The sequence below is a fragment of the Lonchura striata genome, chromosome 14 (assembly GCF_046129695.1).
Source record: "Lonchura striata isolate bLonStr1 chromosome 14, bLonStr1.mat, whole genome shotgun sequence".
NCBI lineage: Eukaryota > Metazoa > Chordata > Aves > Passeriformes > Estrildidae > Lonchura > Lonchura striata.
Genome location: NC_134616.1, coordinates 4,888,957 through 4,910,433, shown reverse-complemented (window position 1 = coordinate 4,910,433; position 21,477 = coordinate 4,888,957). Strand labels below are relative to the sequence as shown.

The window sequence follows — 21,477 nt, the reverse complement described above, 5'->3', positions numbered from 1 at the left end:
AGGAACAATTTAATGGGAGAGATGTTTCTGCATTGCAGACATTTTTTCTTATTATTAAATATATTCTGTAGCTGTACAGAAGGTTTTTGCAGAGTTGATAAAGTTCCACAAAAAAAGCTGTAACAACAGAACTGGGACTTAACCCCAGTTCACTGGTCTGGTCCAGTTCTTTCCCAGAGTAAGGAGGCCTGGATTAATGGGAAGTCACACAACTGAGGCAGAGAGGGGCTTCAGCCAAAAGCCCAAAGCTCTCCAGCTCCATGGGCTCTCCTCTCCCACTGCAGCGCTCCTGGAATTTGGGAGTTTTCCAGCAGCACAAGCAACAAACCACAATCAACTTTTGAGGAGTCTTTTTTATTAAGATAAATCCAGCAAAATTCCTAACAGTGGGTACATACAACCAACCTGCCCTTTTTGAAAAGAAATGTTTGTATTTCATTTAAAAACAGGATTACACTTTTATTTATTTATTTTTTCTTTTTTTTTTTCAAAACTGACAAAATAAAATTACATTTGGGAAACAACAGATTTCCAGCTCTTAGGTTTTTTCATGAAAATAGCTCACCTTCTTTATAAAAGCAACCCACAGAACCACTGGAATGTTTCACACGGTTATTTGTTTTGAGACCTCCCCACTTTAAGAAACCATACAACACATACAAGGGAAAAATTAAAAGTCTGAATTCTGTAAGCATGACTTACACAAAAAGGGACACACTGACAGAAGTCAAAAGCTACCACCACTTATTCTTTCCATGTACCATACAAACTATTACAATCACAAAATTTAAAAACAATGACTTTTTTTTTTGTTGTTTTGTTTGTTAGGGATTTAATTCCCAAGTAACCGAGATGAAGATGTTCCATAATTAAATTCATGCTAAAAAAACCTGCATTTATAAAATAGTTGATAAAAATATTCCTCTCTGTTAACAATACAGCATGGAGGTACGGATACCAAATGATGGAGATATAGGGCAGGGTTAACATTACTCGGACTTGGCTTCCTTATCGTCAGATGCTTCAGCAGCTGGTGCCTAGAAAAGGGGTTGAGAAGAATAGAAATATTATTGGTAATGCTAATTGGATTCCAATCTAACCAGCATCAAAAAGAGACCAGTTTGTTAACACAGACATGGACAAGGCTTTGTGTGGATAGACAGGAACGCACAGAAAATACTGATATAACAATGGGCTGATAATTCTTAATATCAAAACACAGGAGTATCAATTAGTGAGGTAATTTTGGAATAAGTGCCTGCAGAAAAGCAGAGGTTTGGAATGTATTTAAATTAGGATCAACGATATGTTAGGGGAAGTTCAAGCCCTCATCATGGGGCAGTGGAAGAATTACACATCAACCACAGTCCTGCTCTGTCTGAACTTTGGGGGTTTGCTTCTCACCTTTCTCTATAAAAATGTGCTTTTACTTTCCAAGATATCAAACCTACAAGGCTCCCTCAAAGCCCCTCTGAAGCACATTAGCCATGCAGTGCTCTAACCAAGCAGCTCCTGATCTCGTTTTGGAGATGAAAGAATAAAGGACCCTTGGCTGGATGGTGACACAACCCGTGAAGAGACACCGCTGTCAGTGACAGAACACCGCGGGCTGGGCTGTGCCACGGCCAAGAGAGCCCTGAGGAAACACTGCCTCACTAGCAGCCAGGAATCTGCTGGGACAGCCCTCAGCAGCTGGTGGAGCCTGGACCCAGCAAAAGGAGCTGCCACAGCAAGGACCTGTGAGAAGAGCTGCAGGTAAGAGACAAGACTGAGTCTACTTTGCAAATCTCTTGTTGAATTGTTCCGAGCCTAAGAATTGTTTTAAAGAATTGTGTAGAACTCAAAAGCAGATTTCTGGCCCAGCACCAACCCGTGCTGAGCAGCAGAGGAACCCAGCAGTCCAGAGGGGATGTGCAAAGTCAGCTCAGGGCTGCAGGGTGGTGATGTCCCTGGGCTCCACTGTTCCCCAAATCTTGGCCATGGCTGTGAGCCAGCCCCGAGGGACCAGGGCCGGCAGGCAGCACCTGTGGAAGGGCTCCAGCACGGGGCAGGAAGGAGCTGGAAGGAGAAGGCCATTCCTGCAGGCTCTCCCTGGGAGCTGCCCTGGGCAGGTACCACAGCTGCACTGTCCTCACTGCGTGGCAGTGACCCCCCACCCTCTGGAGCCCAGCAGAGCTCCTGCAGCTGTGCTCCCAGCACATCTGGCTCTGTTCCCAGCTTTAGTGGAGCTAAAATACCTCATTAGTTTTGGTATCTCCATTTTCAGAGTGGTTTTCTTCTTTAGCATCCTCTTGTTTAGTTTCCTCTTTGCCTTTGGCTCCTTTCTTCCCTTTTGTTGCTGCCTTTTTGTCCTCCTTTTTATCATTTGCTGCTTTTTCTTTCTGTTAAGAAAACAGACAGTAAAATATTAAATCCTGATTTCCACCTTGTACTTCAGCATGTTCTCAACTCCAAAACTCTCTGCACAACCACCTTCCATCCCCCAAACTGACAAAGATGGAATTTTCACAGGAGAAATGTTTTCCTTCTGTCTGTCCTGAATGTGGTACAGGGAAGTGCAGAATATAAAAGCAGCCATGGCTGGGGTTAAAAGAATTCTCATTTTAAATAAGCATTCAATTAAATTAGCTAAAAAATGTTAACTGGCCTGTACTTCTGCCTTGCTGCTGAAAGGCAGCCACAGAACAAAACCAACATGTGCAAACACCAGAATACTTCAGATGTGCTGTTAATGCCTATTTAGAAAATTGTAAGAAAGCTGTAGGCAAAGGACTTTCCCCCTTCCCTGCCAGAAATATTCCTTGTGATAATAAACTACTTCCATGCCAGAAAAACTGGGGGCTCAACAGCATCACTTTGCTAACCACAAGAGAGTTGCATTTAAGTACAGTTTCTGATATGTGGATCAGTCTAAATCCAAACAAAACCCAAAACTTGATGCTTCTGCAGTAATAATTTTCCATAGGCAAGGTCAGATCCTGACCCAAATACCTGACTCTCATTAGTTTCACTTCCAAAGCTGTGCCTCTTGCTGCCAATAAGGAACAGCACTGGCTCAGCCCCTTGCTTGATTAACCTACTTCCCACAGAGGAACCAGAAACCCTGCAAGATCTGCTCACAGCTGAATGGGGATAAATGAAAATTACTGGATATACATGTATCTACTCAGGAGATTTGTCCAAGTGACTACAAATTACCAAAAGGTTACAAAAAGTTTACTTTCTTACTTCAATCCTTCAGTTATTAATACACACAGTTAATTCACCTTAAAAATGAGCTGCTAAGGGCAAACTCAGAGTGTTAAGAGGTAAAGTCACCTGATTCTTCAATTATTAAAAATTCACCGAAATAGCAAATCCTTCCATAATGCAGAAAATTTAAGGTGGAGTCAGTACATTCAGTGAGTGAGTGACTCGTTCCTCTCTAACCTCTCGCTCCCCAGTCTGAGGGATTTCATCTCACCTGGAAAAGTCTCCTGCAGTGTGATGTCAGGAGTCCCTGTCTTGGGAATACCAAGAATCCTGGTGCTGTTTGGCAGTGAGAATTACAATTGTACTATGGCACTGCTTATCTGTTCCCTTATCCCACCAAAAAACCCACAACAAAGTAATAACAGAGCTAAAACCAATTCTCCGTGCTGGAAATGTCCCTCTTGGAAAGCCCTGGAGGAGAATCCAGGGAAACTGACTTCCATGGCTGAACTGACTGCAGAGAAAGGGTCCCACAGGACACAACAGGTCCTCAGCTACAGCATGGTGCTCATTTTCCTCAATCATTTTGCTCTAGGGATGGCAACAACAGTTCAAAATTCAGGTCCTGCATTTTAGAAGTGACAAAACTCCTTTGCCAGCTCCAAGTTTTTCAGTATGGCAAAGTTTAATGGGTGAAATCTATTCTGACACAAGGAAAACATTCCAAGATCCAGAAGACTGACAAGTTAAGCACTGGGGGCAGACACAAATTAAAAATGCCTCCACAATTTTTACTCCATCACCCTCTGCACAGGTGTTGATGCAGTTTGGGGAGCTCTGGAGAGCCAGAAACACAGCTCAGGTGTCCAGGCTTCAAACAGCACCTCAGGAGCAGGAGGAGCAGCACTTCCCAAGCCCTGCTGGGGCAATTCCCAAGGTACAGCTCCCAGAGGATCCCTGCATGATCCCAAAGGGAGACCACAGCACCCAGCTGTGCACTGGGGGCCCAAATGAAGCTTTGCCAGTCCCTTACAGACCTTAACTCTTGCACTCCTGTTCCTGCATCTTTTCACATTCAGTTAAGGCAGCATTAGTGTTTAAACCCTGCAATGTTTCTATGAAAACAGAAAAGCAAACTTGGGAAAAAACCCAAATACAACAACATGGATCATCCACTGCTGCCCTGCCCTGTGTGCCACCAGCAGCTGGCTCTGCTCTGCCTGGGGCAGCAGCCACTAGAGGGAAGTGCAAGGCAGAGTGTCCAGTGCTCCCTCCAGCCAGGAATGTGGTCTAGAATTCAGCTGCAGCCACGATGGAAGGGGAAGAGCTCGCTCTGCACAGTGCTGAGATTACAGAGCTGAGCCCAAAACGACACGTGGGGTTCTCTCTCTTCTCCACAGCATCTCTGCTCTCCACACAGAGGATGTGGACAGAAACAGTTCTCTCACCTGGAAGTCTGCTGGCCATAGGCAATTGCAAATTCCTTTGCAAAGGAAAAGGGAAAAGCTCCTGTTCCCAGGCCCATCATCTCCCTCTGCAACCAAAGTGTCTCTCCCTGCTGTGCTTTGCCCACCTCATCATCCCAAACCACAAGGAAAATGTGTGATGGGAACAAGTTAAAAACAATCACTGAACTTTTGTTGCTGGGGTGTTTATTGGGTTTTTTTTTAGCTGCAAAATCCTAAATGTTTACAGAAAAATCTAACAAAAAGGCACTGCAAACTGATGGCTGAGAAGGCTTATAAGAAGAGGATGGAAAAACATCCCTCATGGATTGCAGAACTGCCCCCTTTGAAATTTCAAACTGTTGCTACAAACTGAAAAAGAGCTTTAAATAGTTTACTTTTAAATTATACTGTCAGACATGCCAATGTTTTTGACATTTCCAAAAATATCCAGCTGAAGGGGTCTCTAGAACTCAGTGATTAAAATGTGATAAACTGATAACTAACTGCAGAGGGCCTCAGAATGGAAATATAGAAAGAAACTGTAATTAAAAGCATGATTTTCAATGCCTCCTCTAATTGAGTCTCTGATCTCTACTCCAAGCATCATTTTCCCAACAATGCATTATATGAAACTTCAGAATGGCCTTGTAAAGCAGCAGCAAAGCCTCCCCACAAGGGATTTCAAATCTGCTCAGTTTACCACATTGCTTCAGTAGAAAATGGATAAAATTATGTCTTTCTCATTCTTTTAGCTCACAGAATTCCATCTTAAAACCTTCAAGAAAATTATGAATAAGCAAAGTGGTTAATTGTGGAGGGTTTATCCCTGTAAATACCTCAAGAAGGAAAATATAACTTCAGTTCAGGACCCTTACCTTAGGTGCTGCCTTTTTGGGCTTTGGCTCCGGTTTGGGTGGAGCAGGTTTCTGCAAAAAACACAAGAAACAAGTCAGGTGAATACCAGAAATAAATACTTCTTTTTATGAGCATTATGTTGGTAGCTTTTGAAAATTATTTGTTGGCCCTGCAAAAAATCAATGGGCAAATTACCAGGCTAAGGAGAGAGCAGGTGATTTACAGAGCCACGAGGATTTGTATGGAGAAGTCCTACAGGGAACAAATCCATCCTGAAATCAATTTTCCTTAACTCTGGATACTTGTGCCCAGATGGAATGTGCACTAACACAGACATTGTATCTCATATGAGAAACCTGGAATGTGGGGATGCTCAGGGAGCAGAAACATGGAATGGGAATTTTAAATATTGCAATACTCTAAGCATGCTTTTCCCAATTCTGGGGGAAAACCCTCCATGGTTTATTTTTAACTGCCCCCATCCCAAGTGATAAAATATGAAAGGACAAATAGAGATACTCACAGCAGATAGTCTGGCTGACCTTCTCTTTGGCTGCGTAAGGAAAGATATGTCAGTAAAATCCAGAGAGCACATAAAGCACAGCTTTCCCATAACAGCCACCCAAAACAACATGGCATCATGAAGCCCCAGGGGAATCCTAGGATTTATGAAATTATGGGCATTATGGTGAGGACCTTGATGACTCCCCATCCCTGGAAGCATCCGAGGCCAGGCTGGACGGGGCTTGGAGCACCTGGGATGGTGGGAGGTGGGACAGAACCAGAGGATATTTGAGGTCTATTCCAGCCCAAACCATGCTGCGATTCCATGATCCTTGTACATCCAGCTCAGGACATTCTGTGACTTCCTAGAAGTGCACCTTTGCTCAGCAGTTCTCTGCTGACGAGGTAAAGGATGAAGTTTCTTTACTTGCAGGCTAAAAGGGACAAAAAGGGACGTCCCCACTGGGACCTGTCCCTGACCTCAGCCCAGGGGAGCTGCTGGACCCCCTCAGAGGACAGTGATGGCCCCGAGCACCCCAAAACCAAGCACAGGCCACTCCCAGGAGCTGAACACCCCTCAAGAGCTGCGTGGGCTTCCCAATTTCTGCAGAACCCCACGGGAATTCTTGAGAGTGAGGACCACACACAACTCCTACCTCCTCCTTTGCCTCGCCTTCAGCTGGAGCCTGCAAGAAAAGCGAAACACTGAGGTGAGAAAGCAGCACCACCCCCTATAACTCCACCTAAACCCTGAGGGGAGCCGGGGGGCGACACCCTTAACACCACTGGCAGCAATGGCGGCCTCCCCCCATCCCCGCCGCCACACGGACTACAACTCCCACAATGCCCCGCGGCCGCCGTCGCTACGTCACCACGCCGAGTTCGAAAAGTTCCCGCCAATTTCCCCTCACACAACAAGGTCGCCGCGGGCCCCGCAAGGACAATGAGGGACAACGGGAACGCGGCGATGGCGCCGGCTCCAAGCGTTTCGAATGGGTCCGGGCCCCCGGCGGCCCCGAACGGGGCCGCCGGGGGCCCGGACCCATTCGAAACGCTTCGGGCGGGCGCTTCGGTGATTAAGGGGCGACCGCGTCTCCGCTCCGCCCCCCAAACCCGCGCTGTGAGGGAAGTGGGGGGGCCCGCCCCATATTCCCGCTGCCCCAAAGTTCCCGACTACGGTGATAAATCCCTTTTTCCCCCCCCCCCCCCGCTTCTTTCCTTGAAGGCCAGTTTCAAATTCTGCGCCGCCTAATGGCCCCAAATTACCATTGCACAACCATCTGGTATGACAAGAAGTGGGAGGCAAAAAAAAAAAAAAAAAAAAAAAAAAAAAAAAAAAAGAGAACAAAGGCAAAAACGCAGGATAAAGAGGCGACGTTTAAAGGCGAATCCAGCCGGGGATGGCGCGATGGGGATTAAAAGGCTGGCGGAGGTGGGTGGGGGGGTGGTGGCGCAGGTTTTGGGGGGGTTTTGCTGCCCCGCGTTCTCCACAGGGGCAGCGCAGCGCTATGGCTGTTTGTAATCCAGCATGGAGACACACTGCTGCTCCAGCCTTCTCCTCCTTCCCAAACAAAACAGCCCAAAAGTGAACTCGCCGCGCTGCCCTGCCAGCCTCCAGCCCTCTCCCTCCGCTCCCCGCTCCGCTCTAGGACACACGCCGAAATTTACAAATGCAAAAAAAGAGAAACCAACCAAAAAACCCAAAAAACTCCACGCACACACACACACGCGCGCGCGCGCGCTAAATTTTTTTTTTTTTTTTTACAGCTAAATTTCCGCGATTGCCGCTTTAATCTCTCCCCCTTCGCTCCCCATCTGTCTTCCCTCGTTTTTTAATTATTTTTTTTTCGTACTTACCTTTCTTTTGGGCATAGTTGCACCTTAATAGTTGATTGCAAAACCTAATAGAGATAAGATATCGAAAAATAAATGGAAGCGGCGAAAAACTGTTCCGACCGTCCTGCAAAAAAAAAAAAAAAAAAAAAAAAAAAAAAGAGGAAAAAATAGACAGGAAAAAACCCCAAAAATAAAAAGGAAGATGTTTAAGGGACCAAGAGTTAATTGCGGCAGAAACTGAACAAAAAAAAAAAAATCCCCCCCTCTTTATTGCAAACAGTAAAATACACCAACACGCAACCAAACTGCATGAATGGGGAGCGCGAGATGGGCCCGGCCGCTGACTGACGGCCGCGTCGGCCAATGGGAGCGCGGGGAGCGGCGCGGGGGGCGGGGCGAGGGCGGGGCCTCCGTAGCGCGAGCGCCGCGCGCTTTCCGCGTGCGCGCGGCGCGGAGCGCGGCCCCGGCGCCGCCGCCTCCGCCCGCCCGCCGCGGGGCCCCGCGCCGCCCGCCGCCCCGCCGGCCCCCGCCGCCAACTTCCCCCGAACTTCCCGCAGGCCGCGGCTCCACAACATGGCCGCCTCGGCCCCGCGGCCTGCGGGAGCGCCGCCCGGCCCTGCGGTACCTGTTGGGAAGGGCCGTGGCCTCGGCCGGCGGAGGGAGGAGGGGGCTGCGGCCTTTGTCCGGGCCGGCCCCGCTGGTGCAGCTGCCCCGGGATTGTCTGAGCGCTCCGGGCTCCTTCTGGCCTCTTGGGGTCTTGCAGCTCGGCTGACGCTGTGAGCTTGGCCCCCGAGCGGGGCCTGCGAGCCTGAGGTTGCTCACAAGGTGAAGTCTCAGATTTCGGCGTGGATTAAGGAAAATCAGCTCTCGTTTCCATCGTAGCTGCAATGGCTGGCAGAGCCTCCACCACCTATTTTGTGTATTTCCAAAGGGAAAGCACAAGGTGTATTAATATCACCTTCAGGACTCGGCGCTCTGCACTGAGACTTGAAGCAGGAGCTGCTGCTCTGAGGTGTCACTGTTCCTGCCCAAGGCCAGGACAAACCTTTCTAAAACCTACATTAAACTGGATTCTGCAATCTTTCTAGAAATCCAGTTCCAGCACCCAACCGGCCTTAACTCCACAAAGTTTTCCCCAGCATCTAAACTGTACTGTGGTTGTGAATTTCAGTGTCTTTGTGCCTTGTCCAGCAGATCTGAAAAACGATTAATGAGCATCAAATTCCAATAATGAACGATTAACGAGCGTCAAATTCCAATAACATTTTACAGACTGTGTAGTTTCACATAATATTATCATTTTCTCCCTAAAACTTTATTTTTATAAACTAAACAAATTCTTGTAGGCCTCATGATCTCATAGGCCATATTTTCTAAACTTTTAGTCATTCTTACGCTCCTCTGGACTCCACATTCCTGCCCAGGTCTGTAATCAGGTTAATTAGGTAACAGATCTGAGCGTGGCATTTGCAGAGTCAGCAACAGCATCACCATGTTGGTTCAGACTCCTCCTGATCCCCTGTAATCCCCGGATCCCTTTCAGTGCTCCCTGAACAGCTGTTCCCCCGTTCTTGACAAATTCATGGTGACTTTTTGATTTGTCACTTTTTACGTCACCTCCCTCTCCCAGGGCAGAGATGTCAATAGTTTATTATCTTCCTGCACTTTGCAGTTAAGCTGAGCAATTTCCCATCCACGGAGCCACCCTTCTCCCCCTTCCTCCAGTCAATGTTGATCCATCAATGCCATGATTATTTTGTTAAAACACACCAATTATTTAAGGATGGCTCTGACTGACCTCCTGAATCATGGGGAAATGCATTTTCCAGCCTCAGTGTAACCATGTAACCAAATACAATCACACCTCCTTCGAGTTCTCCTGAGTTAACCGAGATTTTTAAATAGTGTTTCCAGTAGTTTTCTCCATCTCCTGAATTAAACGTGGCCTGAAACGCCTCTCAAGAGCTCTTGGTCTCCGAGTTCTCCGTTGCCATCAAGGTCTGTGCTTGACTGGCTTCAGGAGGTTTCTCCTGTCTCCCTGCACTTACCCTTTCATCCTTTCTATATTCTGGGAGAAGTTTTTGTGGAAAAGAAACGGGAATTTATTGAAGGTTCTATGAACACTGAACAACTTGCGCGACCAACAGTTTGGATCAAAATGTGCAAGTGAAGCACGGATTTTAAATTCACAACTGATTTTTGTGTTATATTTGCTCTGCCTTCTTTTTTGTCTTTACATTTTCTCAAACACTTTGATTTAAGAAAAGAAAATTCATTAAACCACAAAATGACCTAAATAATGACTAGTGAGAATATTTCCCTCTAAAGAGACAAGATAAGCTGCTGTGAGATGCTGGTATGCTGCAAGTATAAATGGCTGCAACTATGCAGGAAATTACAGACCTGGTTGTAGCTAAGAGAATAAGTTTATTCTGGAGCATTACTTTGTAATATGTGACTTTTTTTTTTATGTTTTTGCCCAAACTGGCATTTTTTTATTCAGTACAAAATCCCCTAAAACTGAATTTATGAACCATCTCAAATCAAAGCAACGAATCAGAAGTTAATCTCCTTTTTGTGTGCCACTGTTTCAATGAGCAAAATTCCATGCTAAAATTTGAATTCTCTTTCTGTAAGGAGTCAATGACTCCAGAGGTAAAACCATCCAGTCTGCAGACAGAAACGTGGGCCCACATCAAACCAAAAGTGATCAGCACGGGATGGTCAGTCTGAACAGCCCACACTGAACTTAGAGAGTGATGCTCAAACGCTGAGGAATGGTTTGAAAATTGGGAATGTCCTGCAGAGGAGGAGGGCCTGCTCCTGCTGTCAGAGATCTGTAGTACTGCAGGAATGTTTTTCTGGACCACCTTCTTGAGCTGAAGTAGATCAGGCCATTCCTGAATACACATTTTACACAGAACAGACCTAGGTCACTCTTGGGTGATTGACTTCTCACCTTCCTGGAACGGGCAATCAGATACCTGCTCCTTTCTCATTCCTTTGTGCTAAAATTCACGGGGGTTGGAATGTTGGAGATTCCTTTCCACACATTCTGCTCTCAGCCTGGTTCATTTAACTGTGCAACATCCCCACAGTCACAAGTTCAGAGGAAGGGAAATTAGGATTCTGTGGGTGTCATAGTCATGGCACATATGACCAGTAATATGAATTCATATTTTTGTGGCAAAATACTACAAAACGCATTTTTGTGTTCAGTACCTGGTGTTTGAAGTGTTCTTCTGCCTTATTTTATGTAACTTTTGGGATGAGTGGATTATTGATCTACAGCAGAGGTTTGTGCTTGGTTAATTTTATAGTTTGTCCTGGGTGATTCTGTGGTTTGTCCTGGGTAAAAATTGATTTATGTGTCAAATTCAGTATTGATCGCAATAAAACATTTAGAGCTTATTAATTTGGGAAGATGAGGATGAGGAATTTAGGATTCTCATTGAGTCTGTTTATCTGTGATTTAATAAAACCTTTGGCTTAGCTACAGCTTCTTACTGGTCCCTGAGAGTGAAGGGGGTGACTACATGCTCCAGAATTGTATTAAACACAAAACACGGGTAAGAGGATACAAAAATTACTTCCAGGGAGCTTCAGGCATCTATCCCAAAGCAGGAGCTCACACTGGAGTTGGCTGGACACCCTTGATAGCAAACAGAAAAATGCTGGCACCTTTGGGAGCTGGTGCATTCCAATCTAGGACAGATGTAAAAAACGAAAATGTATTTCCTCATCTAACACAAAGTAGATTATTCACAGTGCATAAAATAAAAAAAAAATGGTGCATAAAAATAAATGGAAATGTCTGTATCCACTTAGAACACACTGGCACAGGTTTGCCCAGAGAGGCTGTGGACTCCCCATCCCTGGCAGTGTCCGAGGCCAGGTTGGACAGGGCTTGGAGCAACCTGGGACAGTGGAAGGTGTCCCTGCCATGGCAGGGGATGGCACTGGATGAGCTTGAAGGTTTCTTTCAACCCAAACCATCCTGAGATTCTATGAGATACCAGGTTTTTAGCCCAAGTAACAGGAATGATTTTTCTGTTAATGCTGTTTTAGGACACTTTGCTCAACTGGGCCTTCAAGGGTGGCTGCCCTGAAAGGCAGAAGACACAACCCCAAAATCTGCCAACAGCCTGGTCGGGCTCTGGCTCCCTCTGACCCAGGACTGGGCTGGACAGAACACATTTTGTGCTCTGAACACTAAATCCTGCCTTTCTGAAGCCCATCCTGTGAGAAACCTGCAGTTCCCACTGGCTGTGAGCTTGGAGCCAGCTGGAAGGGAGGAAATGGGGCTGCAGATCGGTGTCTGCTGCCTGCCATAAGTGCTGGGGGGTTTTACATACTTGCAGATGGCCCCTTGCATTCACAGTCTTGGACTTTGCAGAGGCCTTGGGGTCCCCTAGGACTGAGTCAGCTTTGGTCAAAGGGTCTGCTCACAGACTTGCTCACCCCCAAATTCTCTGGGAATCTTCAAATGGCTTCTGGGAAGACTTCTAATAAAATAAGTTCCAAATCAGTGCTAAGGGTAGGATGGTTTGTGAAACTTTGCTGAGCTTTCTTAGTCACAACCCTCTCAGTCGCTGAGTCTCCCTGGGAATGGACTGTAAAAGCTGGGAGCACCATCCATGTCCTGAGGCTGTGTGTGGAAGCAGTTTTACCCACTCCAGGGGTGCAGGGAGGACCATCTGGCAATGGTTAGGTTGTTTTTATTCGCTGTGTCCATTGATTCTACCCCAACCCGATGCTTTGGCGTGAGACAGCTCCTCAGGCGAGCTCGTGAGTTCCTGTCTGGGAACCCCCCACCCTCCTCCACAAACACATGCAAAAATTCACCAGGGTTTTCTGCCCAATTTTTGTCTTTTCTGCATGTTCCTGTTAGCCCTCCATGGCAGACTGGTATTAGAAATCAGCTTTCAGGCTTCCCACTCCTGCCAAGACTGAAAAATGACTTATTGTGGGTTTGAAGTTTTTATAAGTTGCTTGTCAAACTCTGTTTTTTACACAATTATCTACATGTTCCACTTCATAGAATCACAGAATCCCAGGAAGGGACCTTAAAGCTCATCTCATTCCACCCCTTGCCAAAACAGCAACACCTTCCACCACCCCAGGTTGCTCCAAGCCCTGTCCAACCTGGCCTTGGACACTTCCAGGGATGGGGCAGCCACAGCTTCTCTGGGAAGCTGTGCCAGAGCCTCACAACCCTTACAGGGCACAATTTCTTCCTAGTACCCCAGCTCTCTGTCAGTGGGAAGCTGTTACTTCCTGGATGTTTCTGTAGTCTTGCAGCTGTAGTATTCCCTTCCCTTGGGTACTCCAGGGTAACTCAGTGTCCTTCAGGAGCAGGCACAGGACTTGCCAGAGCCCAGGCTGGCTGCTGGTCAGGGCTGGGAAGGTGGATGGCCAGTCTGGAGCGCACGGAAAACCAGGGATTAAATGCTAAGCAAGGAGTTGTGGTTGGCCAGCCCCACTCTGGATGGGAGATTGTCTTCAAAACAGGGAAGTGGTGGAGTCACCATCCCTGAAAGGGTTCAGAATTGTGTAGATGTGACATTCGGGGAAAAGGGTTAGCGGTGGCCTTGGCAGTGCTGCATGAACAGCAGGATACACGGTTCTGTAGGGCTCTTCCGACCTAAATGATTCCACGGTTCTTTGAAAGCACTGCTGACTCCACCCGCCAAGGCACCAATGCGGACATCCACAGGCCTCCAGTGTGTCACAGAGCCCCACAGGCAACTCCCTCCTCCTCTTCTTCCTCCTCCTCCTCCTCCTGCCGGGCCGAGGGGAGCGGGCCGGGCCCTGGCCGCGCTCCCGCCGAGCGCCAGCAGGGGGCGCGCCCCGGCAGCAGCGCGGGGCTGGGCTGGGGGTGAGCCGGGTTTGGGGGCTGAGCCGGGACTGGGGGAGTGAGCCGGGTTTGGGGGCTGAGCCGGGCTTGGGGGGGCTGAGCCGGGTTTGGGGGCTGAGCCGGGTTTGGGGGGCTGAGCCGGGCTTGGGGGTGAGCCGGGTTTGGGGGGCTGGGCCGGGCTTGGGGGGCTGAGCCGGGTTTGGGGGCTGGGCCGGGCTTGGGGGGGCTGAGCCGGGCTTGGGGGGCTGAGCCGGGTTTGGGGGCTGAGCCGGGCTTGGGGGGGCTGAGCCGGGCTTGGGGGGCTGAGCCGGGTTTGGGGGCTGAGCCGGGTTTGGGGGCTGAGCCGGGCTTGGGGGCTGAGCTGGGACTGGGGGGCTGAGCCGGGTTTGGGGGGCTGAGCCGGGTTTGGGGGCTGAGCTGGGACTGGGGGGCTGAGCCGGGACTGGCGGGTCTGGGGGCACTGAGCTGGGTCTGAGTGCTGAGCGGGACGGGCGCTTTTAAGGCAGCTGCGCTGTAACTTCAGTCACTGCTGCCCCTGCAGAGGTGAAAGGGGCACTCACGGAGCCCCGCCTGAGTGGCCTCCTCTGCCTGTGCCTGCCACAGTTACAAGGAATTAAATCGAGGAAACCTGGCCTTGCCGAGTTTCCAGATGAGGAACCTCTCTTGGACTTCCCCAGCTGCTCCCACGAAGTCTTTGGAGCCGGGATGCAGCAGGGCACGGGCTCCGAGTCACAGTTTGCCCTTTGGCTCCAGTTTCTGCCAGGCTGGGACTGGGAATGAAGCGTGGATTTCCGATTTCCTGTTCAGAGCGCTGGGCTGACGTCCCTTGCCCATCACACCTTCTCCATTTCACACAGATCCAGATATTCTCCTCTGGCACAAGCACAGTCTGAGAGCAGACCCTGGCACAGCCTCACGTTACTCACAGGGGGATTCTGGATTAATTTCTCTCAGTGGTTACAGAGCAGCTGTGGAGCATGTGGAGCATGTTCTTCCCGACCTTTAGGACAAGAGGGAATTTGCAGATGATTACTGCTCTATCTTTCATTGTGAGATTCTCCTACAGTTCTTTTTTAAAACAGCTTAATTTGCCAGCACTAGGAAGGCTCCATCCTTGCCTGTGCTCTAAGGAAAAAGCGAGGGGATTCTTGCCATCACTGGCAGTGTTTTACTGTGCAGTTCCAGACTCTGGGATGGCCAATCCCTTGGGCTCCTCTTTGGGGAGCACCTAAAATTTGGTCATTTTTCTTTAGGTTTTGGTCTACATTGAGAAGGGTATTTCATAGCTTCCCAAGTATATAAGAGTGAAAACAAAAACAACACCATGAATTTTAGAGGAGTAGCGTGGGAACAGAAAACATCACACTTTCCCATCAGTAAAGTAGAAAATTTACTTTTATGAGTCAAGAAAACCAAGTTGTGTCAACAATACCTGATTCGTGTATTGCTCCTAACTTAATAAATCTCATTTCATGAAGATAAAATGCCTCCTGGAGAGCACTTTTGAGAGTAACGATGATAGCAGCATTTTTAGGAGGCAGGAGAACGAGGTGCAGCTCGCTCCAGGTGAATCTCACCCCTGAGGAGCCAATTCCAGTTCTCCAAGGAGAGGAGAGCTGGCAGCCAGCCAGGAGTGCAACAGGGAAGCACAAAGTTCAAGCGACCCTCCCTCTCTGGTTCTTCACCTGCACTTTTTCCTTCTTTCTGATAAGCTGGGGTTTCTCCCTCCTGTGTTCCTTGCCGTGAATCAGCTTACATGCTGGAGCCAAGAGGAATTCCCAGGGTGTTTCTCAAGCAGCTGGGAAGGGGCTGCACAAACACAACTGAAGAAACATTCCTTGAAGAATTTTAATCTCCTGGACTTAACTCAGTTTGTTTTAAAAAGATTGAAAAGTGCACCATCTATTTTATTAAATTTTGAAATTCCTTGAACCAGGGAGTATTTATGGCGTACCATCATCCTCAATCAATTTTGGTTTCTTGCTTTTTCAAACATACTTAAAACTCATGACTGCTTCAAAGATTCATGTAAGTATCGTAAGTAATATCAAATAGAGGCATATCCTCCTCAAAACAGTTTTCTTTCCATTACTACTGGCAAATTAATAAAGCAATTAATTCAATACCTTTAATTCAATGTGTTTTTAAAAATATTTTTTTTGTTAGAAAAACGAATAATTTGAAACAGGAAAGCTCATTTGGAAAACTCATTTCGGAAATATTTGTGCTCTTGTTTTTCACCAAGAGCAGAACAAACATCTTGCTTTCATCTTAGCTTGTAGGTGTAAAATTGCAGCTTCCTGTGCTTATCACTGTACATATTTTCCATTTGTTGTGAACCTGCTATCGGAACAGATAATAAAATATATATGAGGTAATAGCTGGAGTACCAGAGGCAAGTGGGAGACAGGTGCTGGATATAAATTTCCTTCAATAACGTGTCACCATTACTATAACCATTAAAAATGTGGGGGATTTGATGGCATTTTTTTTGTGTGTGTGGAAGATACTTTACAATAACCACAGGAATGCGAAGAACTCCACCGGACGCCACCTGTCCTTTGGCATGGTGTGGCACATCACTTGGGCAGTACCTTCCACGCTGGAATAGATTTTAAAAGGAAATTCTTAATTCTAAACACCATGTCCCATAAACAGCCACCTACTCCTGACTCCTGGTGCCCCAGACCGGGGTGGCGGTGCTGCCGCTGTCCTCGAACGGGGCCATCAGTCCCGGGGACCCGGCCGTGAGGGGAGCGGCCGTGAGGGGAATCCAGCCATGAGGGGAATCCAGCCATGAGGGGAATCCAGCCATGAGGGGACCCGGCCGTGAGGGGAATCCAGCCATGAGGGGAATCCAGCCATGAGGGGACCCAGCCGTGAGGGGAATCCAGCCATGAGGGGACCCGGCCATGAGGGGACCCGGCCGTGAAGGGAATCCGGCCGTGAGGGAAATCCAGCCATGAAGGGAATCCAGCCATGAGGGGACCCGGCCATGAGGGGACCCGGCCGTGAGGGGAATCCAGCCATGAGGGGAATCCAGCCATGAGGGGACCCGGCCGTGAGGGGAATCCAGCCATGAGGGGAATCCAGCCATGAGGGGAATCCAGCCATGAGGGGACCCGGCCGTGAAGGGAATCCAGCCATGAGGGGAATCCAGCCATGAGGGGACCCGGCCGTGAGGGGACCCGGCCGTGAGGGGAATCCAGCCATGAGGGGACCCGGCCATGAGGGGACCCGGCCGTGAAGGGAATCCGGCCGTGAGGGAAATCCAGCCATGAAGGGAATCCAGCCATGAGGGGACCCGGGCGTGAGGGGAATCCAGCCATGAGGGGAATCCAGCCATGAGGGGAATCCAGCCATGAGGGGAATCCAGCCATGAGGGGACCCGGCCGTGAGGGGACCCGGCCGTGAGGAGAGGGGCCATGAGGGGACCTGGTGCTGAGGGGAACCAGCACTGAGGGCAACCAGCCGCTACCATGGTGACTCCCCACGCTTGGCTCCTTCCCTCTCTCTGTCTCCCGGTTCCCCCGCCGCTCTCATCCCCGCCCTGCCCGAGCCCCCGCGTCCCCTCGGCGCGGCCCCGCCGCCATGGCTCCCCCGCCCCACCTCCCCCGCGCGTCTCGCGCGGCTCGTCGAGAACTCTCCTCCTCTCCCCCTTTCTTTCTTCTTCTTCTTTTTTTTTTTTTTTTTCTTCCCCTTTCCTTTTTTTACTATTTATTTATTTATTTTTTTTAAAAAAAAAACCGTTTTCCGCCCTTCCGGGCTCGGGCGGTGGCAGCTGCGGAGCGAGGCGGGGCGAGCGCTCCCACCGCCTCCCCGCGCCCGCCCTCCCGCCTGAGCCCCAGCCCGCGCCCGAGCCGCCCTCACACACCCACCGCCCGCCCGGCTTCGCATCCCGCCGCTCCCAGCATGGTCATCAAGGTCTACATCGCCTCTTCCTCCGGCTCCACGGCGGTAAGCGGCGCCCGGGGGAAACTTGTGCCGGGTGGGGGACGCGGAGGACGGCCGGGCAGTGTGGGGAGAGGCCGGGGCAGCCGCGGTCCCCTCACGGCGCCCGGCGCTGCGCGGGCGGTGCTGCGGCTGCCACCGACGGAAAGCGGCATTTCCTCGGTGATCTCGCACCCCTCGCCCTGTGCTGGGAAGGCAGAGTCACCACTATTTGTTTTTTTTATTTTTTTTTTTTTATTTCGTTGTTGTTCCTGAAGTTCAATTCTAAATGTGTCGTCCGTCATTTGGTTTTGATGAGTTTATTCCTCGCGGATTGTGGCAGGCGTGTGTGGCCGCTGTCCCAGTAGCCTCTGGTTCTTCCCCTGTTGGGAACACTGGATTTCGCTTCTCGTGGCCCCAGTGTGTTGTAGGCAGAGCTCGGACTGTGTTTTTCAAAGAGCAAATAAAGAGATACACAGAAATAGCGGGATTTGTGCCTAAATCCAGGTGTACCTCTATGTCCTCAGGATCGTCTGGTTTCTCTTTGATCCATGTGGGAGATGCTCCGAGGCTGAAATCCGGGGGATTTGGTTGCACTTGGTATGGATGTGCTGGAGAACTACAAAATGCCAGGGACTCAGAAAAGGACAGCTATTTGCAGTTAATGATCAGTGACTTTTACTGCAAGGAGAAAAAGAGTCTGAGCTGTGGCTGTATGATGACCTTTTCCTGTCACTGTTCACGCTTCAGGTCCCCAAACTTTGGGAGGACTGTGATGTACAGAAGACAAAAATAAGCCCTCACTGCATTCTCCTTCTTTGAGTGCAGCCACTGGTCTGTGGGCTTCAGCAGATCAAATACCAATTGGTAAGCTTGGGGTGACGGGCTGCAGATGGCACAGGAGCCTGTGCCTCAGGTGTCCCTGCTGTCCCTCCCTTCCCAGGTCATTTTTAGTAAACTTGATGCCAGCGCTGACAGTGCTGGTGCTGGTGGTGAAAAGCAGAGGATTATTTCATGCTGACCAGGGAGGGTCTTGAAATCCTGAGTAGTTCAATCATAAAAGGGACCCAAAGGGATTTCTGCTGGGTTCATACAGAATGATCATCTGGAAGGAAAGTAATCCTTTTCTTTCTAATGCAGCTGTTAATAGGTTTCAAGTTGACTGCTTCAGTTGCTATAGATTTTTATCAGCGCCCTCTTCATGGCACCTATTGATTTCTGTCTGTCTGGCGATACTGAGCTCTAGGGGTGCAAGCACAGATCTCAATCCCAATTGTGTTTTTCTGGTTTTAAATTAAGTTTTTTAATTATTATCTTAGTGTCTTCTACAGTGCTGCCTGGTCCTTGTGTGGGTTGTACATGTTACAAAGCTCCAGTCTGACTAACTGCTGCCTTTCAGGCTCCTTTGTGCATCCCTGCCTGTGGAATTTGAATGTAGCGTTGGTGTCGTCTGTTTTTTGGGGAATTCGAGTGTAATGTGCACATGATTGCCAGTTTTATGACGTGTATATTTTTATATATATACACACACACATTCACTCATGACTGTGTCTAAAGCTGGAGCAGTTCAAGAGATCTTGTGGTAATGAGCAAGACTTGCACATTCTTAGATTCCTGCGTACACTGAGGGTGTTTCTGTTGGCAGGACCAGCCCAGCACCTCACTGGGTGATGTTTTCTTTCCAGCATAAGAATTTTAATCGATGTTTCAACCTAAAGTAAGACAGAGAGGCACCTCTTTGGAGGGAATGGGAATGAGTTTTTTCTGTGGCTCTTAAAACTGTTGGTGCGACAGGCTTTGGTTGGAGGACCAGAGAAGCCATTCTGGGTGCTGAATCTGAAATAACTCACTCCAGGAATGGAAAATCCACATCAGAGAAGATTGCTACAGAGAAACGGAACAGGGACGAGGCTGTTTGCAGCAAAGTGACTGAACTGGGTAACATCAGCCTGGGCAGGGCTCTCACTCCTTGTACTGTAGTGACACCCAGCACTGTGTTTTTTGGGTTTTAAAAGGCTAATTTGCCTGAGTAGAAGCAAACCAGAAATAAATATCAAATCTCCTCCTTCCTGCCCCATTTCTGTAAGCTGAAGAAAATTTTGTGGGACTGGAAAGTGTTTCCCACTGAATGGAAAAGGGCTGAGGTTGCTTCACACCTCACGCCCTGGGGCTGTGAGTCTTGGAGGGCGCCCAAATTTTGTGGTCTGTTATTGGCAAGTCCTGCTTTGCTATATGGTATAATTTGCCACATCACAGTGTATAAAATGTTTCCCCAAGGCACTGTTCTCTATAATGTTTATATTCAGGATGATATATCTGTGAGGAAAAAAACACTGTGTGCAGCTCATGTCTAAGCAAAGACATTTTATGAGTGTGTTTCAAGGGATTTCTGGAAAGTATGATGATTGACATCTTGTCTGGCCTCCTATTTAAATTTCATTCCATAATGTGATAGTTCCAGCCCCAGTTTCCTGATGTGTTTGAAAGTCTTGCTTGGGAAATGGCCCCTTGCATTTAATCTTCCTCACCGTGGATGCTGTGCTGGTGAGTTGTGGGCTGGGCAGGGATGCACAGGGATTGTAATGATGAAGATGAGGAGAGGACACCCTCATGGGAATGCGCATGTGGAGCTGCTGTCCAGGAGCCCTCCTGCGTGGCAGACAGGGGAAGTGAGCAGTGTTCCTCAGCCCGGGACAGTGGTGGAGGCTACGGACAGAAATGAGATGCAAATGCCACATTCAGAAGTGCGGGAGCGTTGTAGGGACAGGGAGTGTGCTGGCTTTGAGAGGGGTTTCACTGCAACCTCCCATTCAAATCAAGAGGTGAAAGGAAGAGAGGCCTAAGAGTCATTAGACTCTTGCTCTTGATAGAAAAGGATACAAGGAGGGAAGAATCTGAATGGCACAAATCCAGTGTGTGATTTTCTCCACAAGATTTTGGTATTTTTTTGATTTTGGGGCAAGAGATTGCCCAGCACCAGAATCCCTTTCTTCCTGAAAGCAGCTGGATTGCCCATTTTATTGATCTTATGTGGAAGGCAACCAGCTGCTTAAATTCTTTGTGGTCTTACGAGTGTGCGTTTGTTGCCAGCAACTGCACTGGTCTCGAGTATGAACTTTGATATAATTTGTTTATCCAACATCACCCTGCAGTTCCAGGGGCATGGCTGAAACTGGAGGCTGTGGCTGTGCAACTGAAGTGCCAGCACTGATGTGGTGGGCTGAGCTCTGCCCTGTGCCACTGCCGGTGCTGTGGGCTGTGGAAACTGCCACATCAAATATCTGCTGTCCAGATGCTCTTTGGAGCCAATTGCTTCATCTTTGTGATCTATATCCACATTTCTGTCTCTCCCAGCTCTGCCCTTCTCCCTTGTTTTGATGGCTGTGTGGGTGGTTTTCTTTCCTTGCCTCCTACTGTGACTGCAGACACGGCAGAAAGAAGAGGTGATCTCCAGAGTCAGAGTCCTGTATTACACGGACCTGCTGCTGTTTATGGATGGTTTTAGAGAGGAAAGGAAATTTTAATTTATTTTTCATTCACAAAGTTAAGGATGTGGGGGGTTCATATTTTTCTTGTATAGTCTCTTTGCTTGGGAAAGGATCTAGGTCTTCTCCCAGTAAATGAAGATTAAAGTGGCCCCTGGTCTGGAGAACATTTGCTTGCGATTACTCTTCTCTTTTCCCAGTAAGGCACCAGAGAATTTGCTGGTGCTACTGGAGATATATAACTATTGTCAAGGGCTTCCTGGAACATTCCAGGGGAGAAGAGTTCTGGAGAAGAGCTGTTAGAAATTATGAGAGCATGTGTAACCAGCTCTTGTCCCTATTCAACAGCTCAGTGCTTTGGGTGGGCTGG

The 21,477-nt window shown here is 48.5% G+C and overlaps 2 protein-coding genes across 2 annotated transcripts in view; one reads left to right on the top strand and one right to left on the bottom strand.

Annotated features, from left to right (window-relative positions):
* Positions 1-335: 335 nt before the first annotated feature.
* Positions 336-8,131, bottom strand: HMGN5 (high mobility group nucleosome binding domain 5). The gene is made up of 6 exons (XM_077786497.1): positions 7,857-8,131; positions 6,656-6,685; positions 6,019-6,048; positions 5,516-5,566; positions 2,238-2,381; positions 336-1,037 (listed from the first exon to the last, which is right to left on the bottom strand). The coding sequence occupies exons 1-6, from the start codon at positions 7,869-7,871 to the stop codon at positions 990-992; spliced, it is 318 nt and encodes a 105-aa protein (XP_077642623.1). The 5' UTR covers positions 7,872-8,131; the 3' UTR covers positions 336-989.
* A 9,393-nt stretch (positions 8,132-17,524) lies between these two features.
* Positions 17,525-21,477, top strand: part of SH3BGRL (SH3 domain binding glutamate rich protein like) — a 28,491-nt gene continuing 24,538 nt past the window's right edge. The window contains exon 1 of the mRNA XM_077786496.1: positions 17,525-17,649. Within this exon, the coding sequence (XP_077642622.1) occupies positions 17,605-17,649 (45 nt within the window). The 5' untranslated portion in view covers positions 17,525-17,604. The remainder of the gene's footprint in view (positions 17,650-21,477) is intronic.

Bases quoted from the DNA above. Each gene is read 5' to 3' on its own strand.
- HMGN5 (XM_077786497.1), bottom strand. The intron at 6,049-6,655 runs GTAGGAGTTGTG...TTCCTTACGCAG, and splicing joins AAGGCGAGGCAAAGGAGGAG to CCAAAGAGAAGGTCAGCCAG. The intron at 2,382-5,515 runs GTAAGGGTCCTG...TTTTCTTAACAG, and splicing joins CCAAAAAGGCAGCACCTAAG to AAAGAAAAAGCAGCAAATGA.